Below are 14,689 nucleotides of genomic sequence, written 5' to 3'. Positions count from 1 at the left end.
GGATTTGGGTTCTCCACTCCAGACACTGATCCTGGCCTCTCCCTCCTCTTTTTTTCCAGGGATTCGAGTGGGATCTGAAGGGAATCCCTCTGGATCCTGATGCCGAGCTCACCGTGGTGGTCAAGGACCATGAAACCGTGGGGAGAAACAGGTGGGAAAAATTCCGGAGCTGGACACGGCTCCTTCTCCCTTTTCCCATTCCCGGGATTTGTCCGGCTCTTCCCAGACTCCGCGTATTCCCACTGTGGGATGGCCGTGGGAGGCTGGAGCTGCATTTTTGGGCTGCTTCTCTCGGAATCCGGGGGAAATTCCAGCGTTGGAAGGTCGGGAGGACACAGGGGGTGGTTGTTTGGGGACAGACGGACGGACACTTCGGACACTTGGCTGGGATTTGGGAAGGGCTGCCAAGATCATTCCCAAGGCGCCGGCAGTGCCGGGAACGGCGGCGGGAGCGGAGCCTCCGGTTTCCTTCCTCCGGCTGATCCCGGTGCCTCCCCCATTCCAGGGGTTCCCCACGGATCGGGGGCTCCTGCTGGGTGAGGATGGAAGGGATTCCGGTGATTCCCGGCCTTTCCCGGCTCAGTGGGGAGGGAGAGCTGCTTGGAAAAGGGAAAAAAATAGAGGAAGGGATTTATTTTTAGGGGTAAGAGGTTGGGAATGTGGCCTGGGGAGGGAAGGATCCTGATTCCAGGGCTGGAGCTGAGGCTGGAATTGCTGCTGGGCTGAAATCCAAAGGGGGCTGGAATCTGGGGCCGCTCCAACAGCTGGGTGCCCATAAATAGCCACGGGAAAATGGGAGGAGGGTCCTGGATCCCGGAGCAGGAAGATTCCGGCTGGCACCTCCCAGGCTGCTCCAAGCCCCATCCCAGCCTGGCCTTGGGCACTGCCAGGGATCCAGGGGCAGCCACAGCAAATCTGGGAATTCCAGCCCAGCCCCTGCCCACCCTCCCTGCCAGCAATTCCTTGCCAAGATCCCAGCCCAATCTCCCCTTTCCCAGTGGGAGCCATTCCCTGGCTCCTGTCCCTGCAGGCCTTGTCCCCAGTCCCTCTGCAGCTCTCCTGGAGCCCCTTCAGGGACTCTGAGGATTCCCTGGATTTTTCTCTTCTCCAGGGGAACATTCCCAGCTCTCCCAGCCTGGCTTCATTTCCGTGGCCTCCTCTGGACTCCCATCCTTGTCTCTGGAATGGTTTGGATGCCCTTGGAGCAGCGCTGATCCCTCTCCCTGTTTCCCGCAGGTTTTTGGGAGAATCCCGGGTGCCGCTCCGGGATGTTCTGGGCACTCCCAGCCTGGCAGCCTCGTTCAACCTCCCCCTGCTGGACTCGCGCAAGGAGAGCACCGGGGTGAGCGCCCAGCTCCAGTCTGGGACCAGCTGGGGCTCCCAGTTTGGGACCAGTATGTGCCATAGCATGGCCAGTTAGGGCTCCCAGTTTGGGACCAGTATGAGCCATGGCGTGGCCAGGGGGGCTCCCAGTTTGGGACCAGTACAAACCATGGTGTGACCAGTTTGGGCTCCCAGTTTGGGACCAGTATGTGCCATAGCATGGCCAGTTAGGGCTCCCAGTTTGGGACCAGTACAAACCATGGTGTGACCAGCTGGGGCTCCCAGTTTGGGACCAGTACAAACCATGGTGTGACTGGTTTGGGCTCCCAGTTTGGAGCCAGCTGGGACTCCCAGTTTGGGATCAGTGCAAGCAATAGCATGGCCAGGGAGGCCCCCAGTTTGGGACCAGTTTGGGCTCCCAGTTTGGGACCAGCTGAGGTTCCCAGTTTGGGACCAGTATGAGCCATGGCATAGCCAGCTGGGGCTCCCAGTTTGGGACCAGTATGAGCCATAGCATGGCCAGTTAGGGCTCCCAGTTTGGGACCAGTACAAGCCATGGTGTGGCCAGTTTGGGCTCCCAGTTGGACCAGTATGTGCCATAGCATGGCCAGTTAGGGCTCCAGTTTGGACAGTAAAACCATGGTGTGACCGTTTGGGCTCCCAGTTTGGGACCAGCTGAGGTTCCCAGTTTGGGACCAGTATGAGCCATGGCATAGCCAGCTGGGGCTCCCAGTTTGGGACCAGCTGGGGCTCCCAGTTTGGGACCAGTACAAGCCATAGCATGGCCCCTGTGGGCTCCCAGTTTGGGACAACTTGGGCTTCCCAGGTTGAGACCAGTTGGGGCTTCCAGTTTGGGACCAGTCTGAGCAATGTCCTTACCAGTGGCAGCTCCCAGTTTGAGACCAGTCTGAATCCCTTCCCTCCCAGTTTGGGACCAGTTTGAGTCTCATCCCTCCCAGTTTGAGTCCTGTCCCCACCAGCTGAAGCTACCAGTTTGGGACCGGTCTGAATTCCATCCCTCCCAGTTTGATTCCAGTCTGAGCCACATCCCTCCCAGTCTGATCCCAGTTTGAATCCTGTACCTCCCAGTCTGGGACCAGTCTGAATCCCTTCCGTCTCACTCTGGGACCAGTTTGAGTCCTGTCCCTCCCAGTTTGATCCCAGTTGGAGTCCTGTCCCTCCCAGCTTGATCCTAGTTTGAGTCCTGTTCCTCCCAGTTTGATCCCAGTTTGAGTCCTGTCCTTCCCAATCTGATCCCAGTCTGAATCCCTTCCCTCCCAGTTTGATCCCAGTTTGAGTCCTGTCCTTCCCAATCCGAGACCAGTCTGAATCCCTTCCCTCCAAGTCTGGAACCAGTTTGAGTCCCATCCCTCCCAATCTGATCCCAGTCTGAATCCCTTCCCTCCCAGTTTGATCCCAGTTTGAGTCCTGTCCTTCCCAGTCTGGGACCAGTCTGATCCTTTCCCTCCCAGTTTTATCCCAGTTCTCCCATCCCGGCCTCTCTGACACTCATTCCCTGTTTTCCAGGCCTCCCTGTTCCTGCAGGTGTCCTACATCCCCCCTCCGGGCGCTATCCCGCTTTTCCCTCCTCCGGCCCCTCCGGAGCCGGCCCCGGCTGCAGCCGAGCTGGACACGGTCACCGGTAACCACAGCCCCTCCCCATCCCGGATTTTGGGATCCAAACCCATTCCCAAATCCCACATTCCCCTTCTCCCGCTGGGCAGAGACGGGCGGAGAGGAGGACACGGAAGATCCGGAGGCCACGGGGGACACGGAGCCCTCGGCGTCCTCGGGAGCACCGGGCTCGGAGCCGCCCTCGCTCCCAAGGAAACCGTCCGGGAATCACATCCAGGGAGTGAAGAGGAGGAGGAGGAGCTCTCCCAAAAAGCCTTTATCCAACAAACCACAGGATTTCCAGGTGGGATGAGCTGTTCCCTTAAAATCCTGCCGGTTGTCCTGGTGATTCCCTGTCCTCCATCCTATGGGATGATCCTGGTGATTCTCATCCTGGTGATTCCCTGTCCTCCATTCTGTGGGATGATCTTTGTGATTCCCTTCCCGGTGATTCCGCATCCTCCACCCCATCCCAGATCCGGGTGAGGGTCATCGAGGCCCGGCAGCTTCCCGGGATCCAGATCCGGCCGGTGGTGAAGGTGACGGTGGCCGGACAAACCCGGAGAACGCGGATCCGGAAAGGGAACAGCCCCTTCTTCGATGAGGTCAGCGGGAATTCCCACTCCAACGATTCCTGGGAGAGGCTGCGATGTGGGAATGCGCTCCGGGTGGAAAACTGGGATAACGCCTCATCCTCATCCTGGTTTTCCACAGACTTTTTTCTTCAACGTCTTTGAGTCCCCATCGGAGCTGTTTGATGCTCCCATTTTCCTCACGGTGAGTGTTGGGAAATCCTGGAATTCTCCCCTTCCCAGGGAAACCCCTCCTGTTCCCCAGGATCCTCCATCCTGGCAGGATTTGGGCTGGATCACACATTTTTCCTCATTTTCAGGTCGTGGATTCTCGGTCGTTCCGCACGGATTCGGTGATCGGGGAATTCCGGGTAAGATCCCATCCCCTTTTCCCAGCGTTTCCTGCTCTGGATGAACTCTGGCATCTCCTTTTCCTTTAATCCCGCAGATGGATGTGGAGACCGTTTACTCCGAGCCAAGTGAGCCTTGGGAAATTTCTTTGGGATTTTTTTGGGAAAAGCGCCCACACATCCCAACTCTTCCATAGAGGAGCCCCAAATCCCAAATCCATGGCCATGGAATCCCAGAATGGTTTGGGTGGGAAGGGACCTTAAGGATCATCTGGTTCCATCCAGGGAAAAATTCCACCCTCCCAGGTGGATCCAAGTCCATCCAACCTGGCCTTGGACATTTCCAGGGATGGAGCATCCATAGTTTTTCCAGGAATTTTGTTCCAATTACCCTTCCCTCTTCCCTGGTCCCTTCCTGGGAAAGGAATTGAAATATTCCCTTATCCCACTGCATGATTTCCATTTAAACCCCACCCAGGAGCATCCCTGACCTCCCTGCACATCCAAGGAGTAATTCCCAGTTTCCCATGTTTTCCTGCAGAACACGCTTTCCGCAGGAAGTGGCTGCTCCTCTCGGATCCGGAGGATTTTTCCGCGGGAGCCAAGGGCTACTTGAAGGTCAGCGCCTGCGTGCTGGGGCCTGGAGACGAAGCTCCCGTGAGTATTCCTGCTGGGAATGGGGGGACATTCCAGCCCTGGGGCGTTCCAGCCCTGGGATATTCTGGCCAAGACCCACCAACCTCCATGGCCATTCCCAAGGAAGCCACAGTTTGGATTTTCCTCTGTTTTGGGGGAAAAGTGTTGCATTTTATCATGGAATCCTGGAATGGTTTGGGTTGGGGGAGATCTTAAATTCCACCCCTTCCCAGCTTAGGGACACTTCCCACTGTCCCAGGTGGATCCAACCCTGATGTCCAACTTGGGATCCAGGGGCAGCCACAGCAAATCTGGGAATTCCAGCCCAGCCCCTGCCCACCCTCCCAGCCAGCAATTCCTTGCCAAGATCCCAGCCCAATCTCCCCTTTCCCAGTGGGAGCCATTCCCTGGCTCCTGTCCCTGCAGGCCTTGTCCCCAGTCCCTCTCCAGCTCTCCTGGAGCCCCTTCAGGGACTGTGAGGATTCCCTGGAACTTTCCCTTCTCCAGGGGAACATTCCCAGCTCTCCCAGCCTGGCTCCAGAGCTCCTGGGTTCCAGAATCCTGGAATGTTTTGGGTTTGGTTAAATTCCACCGCATTCATGGGCAGGGACACCTCCACTATCCCAGGTTGCTCCAAACCTTGTCCAACCTCACCTTGGACACTCCCAGAGCTGGAGCATCCACCCACCCTCTCTCTTTTGGGATTTTCCTGCTCATTCCCGGATCCGTGGTGACTTTTCCCGTTGTCCTGTTCCCGCAGCTGGAGAAGAAGGAGGTGTCCGAGGACAAGGAGGACATCGAGGCCAACCTGCTGCGCCCCACCGGGGTCACCCTCCGGGGCGCCCAGTTCTGCCTCAAGATCTACAAAGCCGAGGATTTGCCCCAGAGTAGGTTTTTCCTTTGGATCCCTCGGAATCGAGACATTCCAGGCAGGAATTAGGGCCCGGAGAAGGAAATGATCCGTTATTATAATCCAAGGATGTTGGGCAGTTTTATGGGAGAGGAGTTTCTTACTGGTCCAAACTGGTTTTATCCCCCTGCTTTTCCCGCCTGGAGAGCGTCTCCTCCATGGGAATGCTCATCCTGCTGGGGGGACAGCTGGGACCCTCTGGATGCTGCGGAATTCCATGGATTTTGGCATCTCCCTCTCTTCCCAGTGGATGACGCCGTCATGGACAACGTCCGGCAGATCTTCGGCTTTGAGAGCAACAAGAAAAACCTGGTGGATCCCTTTGTGGAAGTCAGCTTTGCCGGGAAAACGGTCAGTGGAGCGGGATCCGCCGGGATCCCGGGAATGGCAGCGGGAGGAATCCGGGATTGGGATGGCAGTGGGGTGTTCCTGGGGCTGGGATAACAGCGGGGGTCCTGGGATTGGGAATGGCAACAGGATGATCCTGCGATTGGAGTGGCAGTGGGATGATCCTGGGATTGGGAATGGTGGCGGGATGATTTTGGGATTGGGATGCAGAGGACATTCCTTCCAGATCTCTGGGATGGATTCAGTGGGATGTCCTCAGGACTGGGATGGTAACAGGGTGTTCCTGGGACTGGGATAACCTTGGGATTGGGAATGGCACTGGGATGATCCTGGGATTGGGAATGGCAGCGGGATGACCTCTCATGGTCCTCAGGGTTGGGATGGCAGTGGGACATTCCCACCCAGGTCTGTGGGATTGGGATAACAGCGGGATGCCCTTGGTATTGGGATTTCAGTGGGATGGCCCCTCCTGGGTCTCTGGGACTGGAATTTCAGTGGATTCCCTGAGTGAGCAGGGAATTCCCCAGTCTTTTGATTGGGATGCACGGGGTATCTTGGGGTTAGAATGGCAGTGGGATATTCCCTCTGGATCCCTGGGATTGGGATTTCAGTGGGATGTCCTCAAGGCTGGAATGGCAACAGGACAGACCCCAGGAATCTGGGGTTGGGATGGCAGTGGGACATTCCCTTTGGATCTCTGGGACTGGGATTTCAGCAGGATATCCATGGGGTTGGGATGGCAGCAGGACAGTCCCCAGGAATTTGGGATTGGGATGGCACTGGGACAGTTACTCCCAGATCTTTGGGATTGGGATGGCACTGGGATGTCCTTGGGGTTGGGATGGCAGTGGGACATTCACTGTGGATCCCTGGGATTGGGATTTCTGTGGGATGTCCTTGGAGCTGGAATGGCAGTGGGATATTCCCTCCAGATCCCCAAGCCTGGAATGAGGAAATTCAGTCTTTAAATGGAGGAATTTGGTGTTGGAATGGGGAAATTTGCTCCTGGAATGGGGCAGATGTGATCCTGCTGGTCCCAAGGTGGGAAGACCCTGGGGAAATCTGAAGCATCCTCTGCCTCCTGCACCAGGGGGTTTAGGAACCCCATGGAATGGGGGATGGATTTTAGGGAATCTGAGGCTAGATTTTAAGGAGGCTGAGGCTAGATTTTAGGGAATTTGGGGACGGATTTTAGGGAAACTGAGGCTGGATTTTGAGGAGCCTGAGACTGCATTTTGGGGAACCTGAGGCTGGATTTCAGGAACCTGAAGCTGGATTTGGGGGAATGTGAACCTCAATTTTTGGGAATCTAAGACTGGATTTTGGGGAACCTGAGGATGGATTTTAGGGAATCTGAAGTTGGATTTGGGGGAATCTGAGCTGCAACTTTCTGGAATCTGAGACCAGACTTTAGGGAATCTGAGACCAGATTTTAGGGAATCTGAAGCCGGATTTTAGGGAATCTGAGGCTTCCCAGCTCCATGAACTGGGCCAACAGCCGCTTTCCTGGGACAACACCGACTTTTCCCTCTTCCCATCCCTCCTTTCCAGCTCTGCTCCCGCATCCTGGAGAAAAACGCCAACCCCCAGTGGAACCAGTGCCTGACGCTGCCGGCCATGGTGAGCCCTGGTGTCCCCAAGGTCCCCTCCCGGTGTCCCCAGCACCGCTCACCCTCTTCCCGTATCCCTTTTCTCAGTTCCCTTCCATGTGCGAGCGGATGAGGATCCGTGTGACCGACTGGTGAGCGGGAAGGGCATTCCCAGTGCCCGGAATGGCGGGATGGGCGTGGGGACATTCCCTCCCCCACGGTCCCCAAAGTGACGATGTCACCTCGCAGGGACCGCCTGACACACAACGATGTCGTCGGCACCGCTTTCCTCGGAATGTCCAAGATTTCGGCCCCCGGCGGGGAGCTGGAGGGTAAGGGCGGGAAGCAGGCCGGGATTTGGGATGCATGGCCTTGGAGGAGCTGCATGGCATGGCTGGAGGTTGGTGGTGGCTCTGGGGATGTCACAGCTGTCACCGTCCCTGCTTGGGGACGCAGGGTCCTGTGGTCACTTCAAGCTGTGCTGCATTTCCAGATTGGATCCAACCCCTCTGGGTTCTTGGGATTTGGTGGATTCTTGGGAATGGGGGATGGAGGCTGCAGGTCCATGGCGTGGCTGGAGGTTGGTGGTGGCTTTGGGGACGTCACAGCTGTCACCGTCCCCACCTGGGGACACAGGATGGGGTCCTGTGGCCACTCTGAGCTGTGTTCACTTTCCAGATGGATCCAACCCCTCTGGATTCTTGGGATTTGGTGGATTCTTGGGAATGGGGAAAGGGAGTTGCAGGTCCATGGTGTGGGTGGAAGTTGGTGGTGGCTTTGAGAATGTCACGATTGCCACTGTCCCCACCTGGGGACATGGATGGTGTCCTGCAGTCACTCCAAGCGGTGCCCCACTTCCAGATTAGCTCCAACTCCTCTGGATTCCTGGGATTTGGTGGATTCTTGGGATTTGGTGGATTCTTGGGAATGGGGGATGGAGGCTGCAGGTCCATGGCATGGCTGGAGGTTGGTGGTGGCTTTGGGGATATCACAGCTGTCACCGTCCACACCTGGGGACACAGGATGGGGTCCTGGGATTACTCTGAGCTGTGCCTCATTTCCAGATGGATCCAACCCCTCTGGATTCTTGGGATTTGGTGGATTCTTGGGAATGGGGGACAGAAGTTGCAGGTCCATGGCATGGCTGGAGGTTGGTGGTGGCTTTGGGGACGTCACAGCTGTCACTGTCCCCACCTGGGGACACGGGATGGGGTCCTGTGGCCACTCTGAGCTGTGTTCACTTTCTGGATGGATCCAACCCCTCTGGATTCTTGGGATGTGGTGGATTCTTGGGAATGGGGAAAGGGAGTTGCAGGTCCATGGTGTGGGTGGAAGTTGGTGGTGGCTTTGAGAATGTCACGATTGCCACTGTCCCCACCTGGGGACATGGATGGTGTCCTGCAGTCACTCCAAGATGTGCCCCACTTCCAGATTAGCTCCAACTCCTCTGGATTCCTGGGATTTGGTGGATTCTTGGGATTTGGTGGATTCTTGGGAATGGGGGATGGAGGCTGCAGGTCCATGGCGTGGCTGGAGGTTGGTGGTGGCTTTGGGGGTGTCACAGCTGTCACCGTCCCCACCTGGGGACACAGGATGGGGTCCTGCAGCCACTCTGAGCTGTGGCCCGTTTCCAGATTGGTTCCAACCCCTTTGGATTCTTAGGATGTGGTGGATTCTTGGGATGTGGTGGATTCTTGGGAATGGGGGATGGAGGCTGCAGGTCCATGGTGTGGCTGGAGGTTGGTGACACGTGGTGGTGGTGGCACCGCTGCTGGCAGCCACGTCCCCCTGACGTGTCCACCCCACTGAGGTGACATTTAGGAGCTGTCACAGGGTGAGAATTCCCATTCAGCCTGTGTTGTTCCAAATCCCGGGAATTTTCTGTGGTTAAGCACCCCCAGGCGTGGCAGGGCTCAGCTGAGTGTCACTGTCACCGGTGCCAGGTGGGAGAGCGGGAATTTGGGACGTGGCTTTGGACCTGCTGAGGGCTTGGAGCTTCCACCTGCATGAACTTTTCCTGCTGCCAGTGCTTCCGTGGAATCTGTGATCCCAGTGGGAATTCTGCACTTGGCTTTGTGACTTCCCCATGAGCTGTAGGGACACGGGATGGCCATGCTGGAAAAAGCTTGGAGCATGCTGGGATAGTGGGATGTGTCCCTGCCCATGGAATGGGATGAGCCTTAAGGTCCTTCCAAGCCATTCCGTGATTCCATGGATCAGGACACGATCCAGAGGCTCCACCCGTGTCCCACCCCTGGCACTGTCCAGTCCCCTCTTCCCAATCCCAACACAAATCCTGGGATGGGCTGGAGAGAGAGAGAGAGAGAGGCTGGGAGGGAGGATGGGAATGGTGGGATCCAGGATTGGCATCTCCCTTCCCACCACTGGGATCTGTTTGATCCCAAGGAAATGCCTGGGAATGCAACTCAGGGAGGCTCCAACCCTGCTCCATCCCAAGCCCACAGCCTCTGGAATTGTCCAAGGCCAGGTTGGACAAGGCTCGGAACAACCCGGGATAGTGGGAAGTGTCCCTGGATGCACCTGGATGGGCTTTAAGGTCCCTTCCCACCCCAACCATTCCATGATTCTTTGATTCCATGATTCCATGAAAAACCTCTCCCTTTCTCTCTCTGTCTCTCTGTGGGAATCTCCCCCCTCATTCCCATCTCCATCCCTTTTCCGTGCTCCTCTTCCAACCTTTCCCAACCTCTCTCCCTCTCTTTGTGCTTCAGATGAGTTTCCTGCTCCTGTGAAGCCTCTGAAACCCTCGGACCGTACGTTCCCAGTACATCCCAGTTTCCCAGCACCTCCTGGGACTGGTTTTACTGGTTCCGCTCTCTGGACTGGGGGAGGATCCGCTGGGATGAGTTGGGCACCTTGGGAAAAGGGAATGGCTCCGATTTGGCCCTTTGGGGATTCCCGGGATGCTGTCGTGTCCGGAATGTGTAGCCAGATGGGTGCATGGAGGGCAGGATTCCTGCTCAAAATTCCATAAAAACGAGTGGTTCTCCTCATGGAATCACAGGATTGGAAAATCCCTCTGATCCATTGGCTCCCAAGGCCACTCCATATCCATGTCCCCAGGTGCCACCTCCATAGGGATGTTCAGTCCCTCCGGGGATGGGGACAGCCCTTTCCAGGAAGGAATTTTCCCAAAAATCCAACCTAAACCTCCCCGGCACATCCTGAGGCTCTTTCCTCTCTCCTGTCACTCTTACTCTTGTCTGACCCCTCTCTGACCTCGCCCTTTTCCATGGGGACTTTTCCTGGGATTGGGAATTCCCAGGATTCAGCACCACGCCCTCCATATTGTTCTCCTGCCCCAAGGTGAGGTCGTGGGATTCAAAATGGGTGGAAATTCCGGGATTTTGGTGGCCTCCAGCTGTGTGATCCCTGTGATGCTCCAGCGAGTGTGACGCATTCCCAAGGTGCCTCCAGGAATCCCTAATCCCTCTTTTCCCTGCCATTCCCAGTGGATGACGGGCTGGGATTCCTGCCGACCTTCGGGCCCTGCTACATCAACTTGTACGGCAGCCCCCGGGAATTCACCGGATTTCCCGATCCCTACGAGACGCTCAATTTGGGAAAGGTGACATCGGCTGCTTCCCGGCGCATCCCAAAATAACCTCCGGCTCCTCTTTTCCCAAAAAAATGCTGCTTCTAACCCAACCTGGCTTTGTCATCAGGAGCCTGCGCTGCGTTTCCCGCTCCTGGTTATTCCCGCTAACGCCTCCCGATCCCGCTCTGCTCCCAAAATTCCACCTTGGAAGCTTCAGCTGGAATTCTTTGCCTGATCCTGCTACTCCGTGATGAAGCTCCTTGGAAGCAAAGGCAGAGCTCGGCCTCAGGAAGGGAATTCTGGGATCCTGACTCCTGTTCCTGGTCTATCCCAAGGGCGAGGGGGTCGCGTATCGGGGCCGGATCCTGGTGGAGCTGGAGACCAAACTGGTGGAGCACATGGAGCAGAAGGTGGAAGAGATTCCTGCTGATGACATCCTGAGGGTGGAGGTATTGGAATTTCTGGAAAATCTCTGGGATTGTCATGTGGGACACTATGGAAGGGATGTTGGCCATGGGTGGGGGTTGTCCCATGGTCTGTGAGCTCCTGGAGGGGTCTCCGGCTGGATTTTTATCCCAAAGGGTCCAGGTTGGTCCAGCCAAGCTGATCATGAGCATGGAATTGTGGGACCATGGAATGGTTTGGGTGGGAATGGGCCTTGAAGCTGATCACGTTCCATGGGCAGGGGCACCTCCCAGTATCCCAGGTGGATCCAAGTCCATCCAGCCTGGCCTTGGACACTGCCGGGGATCCAGGGGCAGCCACAGCAAATCTGGGAATTCCAGCCCAGCCAGGAATTCCTTGCCAAGATCCCAGCCAAATCTGCCCTTTCCCAGTGGGAGCCATTCCCTGGCTCCTGTCCCTCCATCCCTTGTCCCCAGTCCCTCTCCAGCTCTCCTGGAGCCCCTCCAGGCCCTGCCAGGGGCTCTGAGCTCCCCCATGACGTTGTGGGAGATTTCCCTTCATTCTGGCTCTCTCAGATTTCCTCCTTTGACTCCTTTTCTATGAGAAGTTGTAGCCTCCTCTTCCATCTGGTTTTCCTAAAATTCCCCCAAGATTCCCATGCTGTAAAGTTTGTTATTCCCCCTGCAAGAAAATTCCCATCCTGGGCTCACTGAGTTTGGAAAATCCTCTGGGATCATCCAGTCCAAGCTGTGCCCGATGCCCACCCTGGCACTGAGTGCCACACCCAGGAATTCCTTGGGCATCTCCAGGGATGGGGACTCCAAACCTCCCTGGGCACTTCCTATCCCTGACCACCCTTTCCATGAGGAAATTCCTGCTGGTGTCCAACCTGAGCCTCCCCTGACCCAGCATGAGGCTGTTCCCTTCTATCCTGTTATTCCCTGGGATTAGATCCCAACTCCCAACTGGTTCCAACCTGTCAGGGAGTTGCGCAAAGCCAGAAGGTCCCTGTGGATCCTCCTTTTCTCTGGAATGAGCCCCTTTCCCAACTCCCTCAGCTTTTCCTGGTTCTCCAGCCCCTTCCCAGCTCCCTCAGCTTTTCCTGGATCTCCAACCCTTTCCCAACTCCCTCAGCCACTCAGGATTTACCCTCCAGCCTCTTCCGGCTCCACATCCTGGAGATCATTGCAGCATCTCCTCCACATCCAATTCCTGTTCATATTCCAGAAATACCTGCGCCGACGGAAATATTCCCTCTTCGCTGCCTTCTACTCGGCCACGATGCTCCAGGGCGTGGACGGCGCTGTCCAGTTTGAGGTCAGCATCGGGAATTACGGCAACAAGTTCGACACCACCTGCCTGCCCCTGGCCTCCACCACCCAGTACAGCGGGGCTGTCTTCGATGGTGAGCGCGGATTCCGTCCCTCGGGATGATCCAAACATGGCTGGTGGATGAGAACGCTGGAATTACGGAATGGTTTGGGATGGAAGGGCCTTTAAATCCCATCCTGTTCCAGTTTAGGGACACCTCCCATCATCCCAGGTGGATCCAAGCCCCAATGTCCAACCTGGCCTTGGGCTCTGCCAGGGATCCGGGGGCAGCCACAGCAAATCTGGGAATTCCAGCCCAGCCAGGAATTCCTTGCCAAGATCCCAGCCCAATCTCCCCTTTCCCAGTGGGAGCCATTCCCTGGCTCCTGTCCCTGCAGGCCTTGTCCCCAGTCCCTCTCCAGCTCTCCTGGAGCCCCTCCAGGGGCTCTGAGGATTCCCTGGAATTTTCCCTTCTCCAGGGGAGCATTCCCAGCTCTCCCAGAGCAGAGGGGCTCCAGAATCCTGAAATGCTTTGGGTTGGAAGGGACCTTGAATCCCATCCCATTCCAACCCCATCCATGTTTAGGGACACCTCCCACTACCCCCGGTGATTCCAAACCCCAATGTCCAGCCTGGCCTTGGACACTCCCAGGGATCCAGGGAAGCCAGAGGTTGTGTCCAGGTGATCCTGGTGAAGGTGTCCCTGCTTGGACCAGACATCTCCAGAGGGTTTTCCTGCCTCATCCATGAGGAATTTTTGTCTGGGAAGGAGCAGGGAAGCTGTGACATCTCTCAGCTCCATGAGGTGGTTTTTGGGAGCGTCTTTTCCTGGCTCCCATCTCATCCCACCAGGAATGCTGAGCTGGTTTCTGGTCTCACTGCCAGAGCCATGGAGTCAGATCCCATTGGATCTCGGTGGGATCTCAAGGATTTGGGGAACACCATTCCCGTCTTTCTCCCAAACACATTCTGAGGGGAATTCCCATCCCGATCACATTGTTCCCCCTTCATCCCCGCTCCCGAGGGGTGGATCCCGTTATCCCAACATCCCGAGGTGACGCCGTGCTGTCCCCCAGGCTGTCACTACTATTACCTGCCCTGGGGGAACGTGAAGCCCGTGGTGGTGCTCTCCTCCTACTGGGAGGACATCGGCCACCGCATGGACGCCCAGAACCTGCTGCTCCACGCGGCCGAGCGGCTGGTGAGTGACCGCGACATCCTGGGGACATCCTGGGGACATCCCGGGGACACTGGGATGGGACAGAGGCCACCTCCAGGCTGGAAAGTGTCCAGTGACATCCCTGGGGACATCCTGGGGACATCTGGGGACACCACGAGGGGACCAGGGCCACCTCCAGGCTGAGGAGTGACTGGGGACATCCCTGGGGACACTGAGAGGGGACAGAGGCCACCTCCAGGCTGGGGAGTGACTGGGGACATCCCTGGAGACATCCTGGGGACATCCCTGGGGACACTGAGAGGGGACAGAGGCCATCTCCAGGCTGGTGAGTGACCGGGACATCCTGGGGACATCCCTGGGGACACTGGGATGGGACAGAGGCCATCTCCAGGCTAGGGAATGACCGGGGACATCCCTGGGAACGTCCTGGGGACACTGGGAAGGGACAGAGGCCACCTCCAAGCTGAGAAGTGTCCAGTGACATCCCTGGGGACATCCTGGGGACATCTGGGGACACCACGAGGGGACCAGGGCCACCTCCAGGCTGGGGGGTGACCGGGGACATCCCTGGGGACACTGAGAGGGGACAGAGGCCACCTCCAGGCTGGGGAGTGACTGGGGACATCCCTGGGGACATCCCTGGGAACGTCCTGGGGACACTGGGAAGGGACAGAGGCCACCTCCAAGCTGAGAAGTGTCCAGTGACATCCCTGGGGACATCCTGGGGACACCACGAGGGGACCAGGGACACCTCCAGGCTGGGGAGTGACCGGGGACATCCCTGGGGACATCCTGGGGACACTGGGATGGGACAGAGGCCACCTCCAGGCTGGGGAGTGACCGGGGACATCCCTGGGGACATCCCTGGGGACATCCCTGGGGACACTGAGAG

General features: G+C 57.2%; 1 protein-coding gene across 5 annotated transcripts in view; it reads left to right on the top strand.

Annotated features, from left to right (window-relative positions):
* The window catches only part of DYSF (dysferlin), a 72,726-nt gene that overhangs the window by 4,531 nt on the left and 53,506 nt on the right, over positions 1–14,689 (top strand). For 4 of the 5 annotated variants that reach the window (XM_064712120.1, XM_064712117.1, XM_064712119.1 and 1 more), the window contains exons 3-21: positions 60–151; positions 1,237–1,342; positions 2,851–2,965; positions 3,048–3,241; positions 3,414–3,542; positions 3,652–3,714; positions 3,830–3,880; positions 3,958–3,988; positions 4,401–4,516; positions 5,256–5,382; positions 5,653–5,756; positions 7,305–7,373; positions 7,451–7,494; positions 7,592–7,674; positions 10,075–10,116; positions 10,816–10,931; positions 11,237–11,350; positions 12,534–12,711; positions 13,694–13,818. In XM_064712120.1, the coding sequence (XP_064568190.1) occupies positions 60–151; positions 1,237–1,342; positions 2,851–2,965; positions 3,048–3,241; positions 3,414–3,542; positions 3,652–3,714; positions 3,830–3,880; positions 3,958–3,988; positions 4,401–4,516; positions 5,256–5,382; positions 5,653–5,756; positions 7,305–7,373; positions 7,451–7,494; positions 7,592–7,674; positions 10,075–10,116; positions 10,816–10,931; positions 11,237–11,350; positions 12,534–12,711; positions 13,694–13,818 (1,899 nt within the window). The remainder of the gene's footprint in view (positions 1–59; positions 152–1,236; positions 1,343–2,850; positions 2,966–3,047; positions 3,242–3,413; positions 3,543–3,651; positions 3,715–3,829; positions 3,881–3,957; positions 3,989–4,400; positions 4,517–5,255; positions 5,383–5,652; positions 5,757–7,304; positions 7,374–7,450; positions 7,495–7,591; positions 7,675–10,074; positions 10,117–10,815; positions 10,932–11,236; positions 11,351–12,533; positions 12,712–13,693; positions 13,819–14,689) is intronic. The other variant, XM_064712121.1, reaches the window with a different exon arrangement.

This window comes from Zonotrichia leucophrys, chromosome 4, assembly GCF_028769735.1.
Source record: "Zonotrichia leucophrys gambelii isolate GWCS_2022_RI chromosome 4, RI_Zleu_2.0, whole genome shotgun sequence".
Classification (NCBI taxonomy): domain Eukaryota; kingdom Metazoa; phylum Chordata; class Aves; order Passeriformes; family Passerellidae; genus Zonotrichia; species Zonotrichia leucophrys.
The sequence above is the reverse complement of the archived record's forward strand: the minus strand, read 5'-3'. Positions and strand labels throughout refer to the sequence as shown.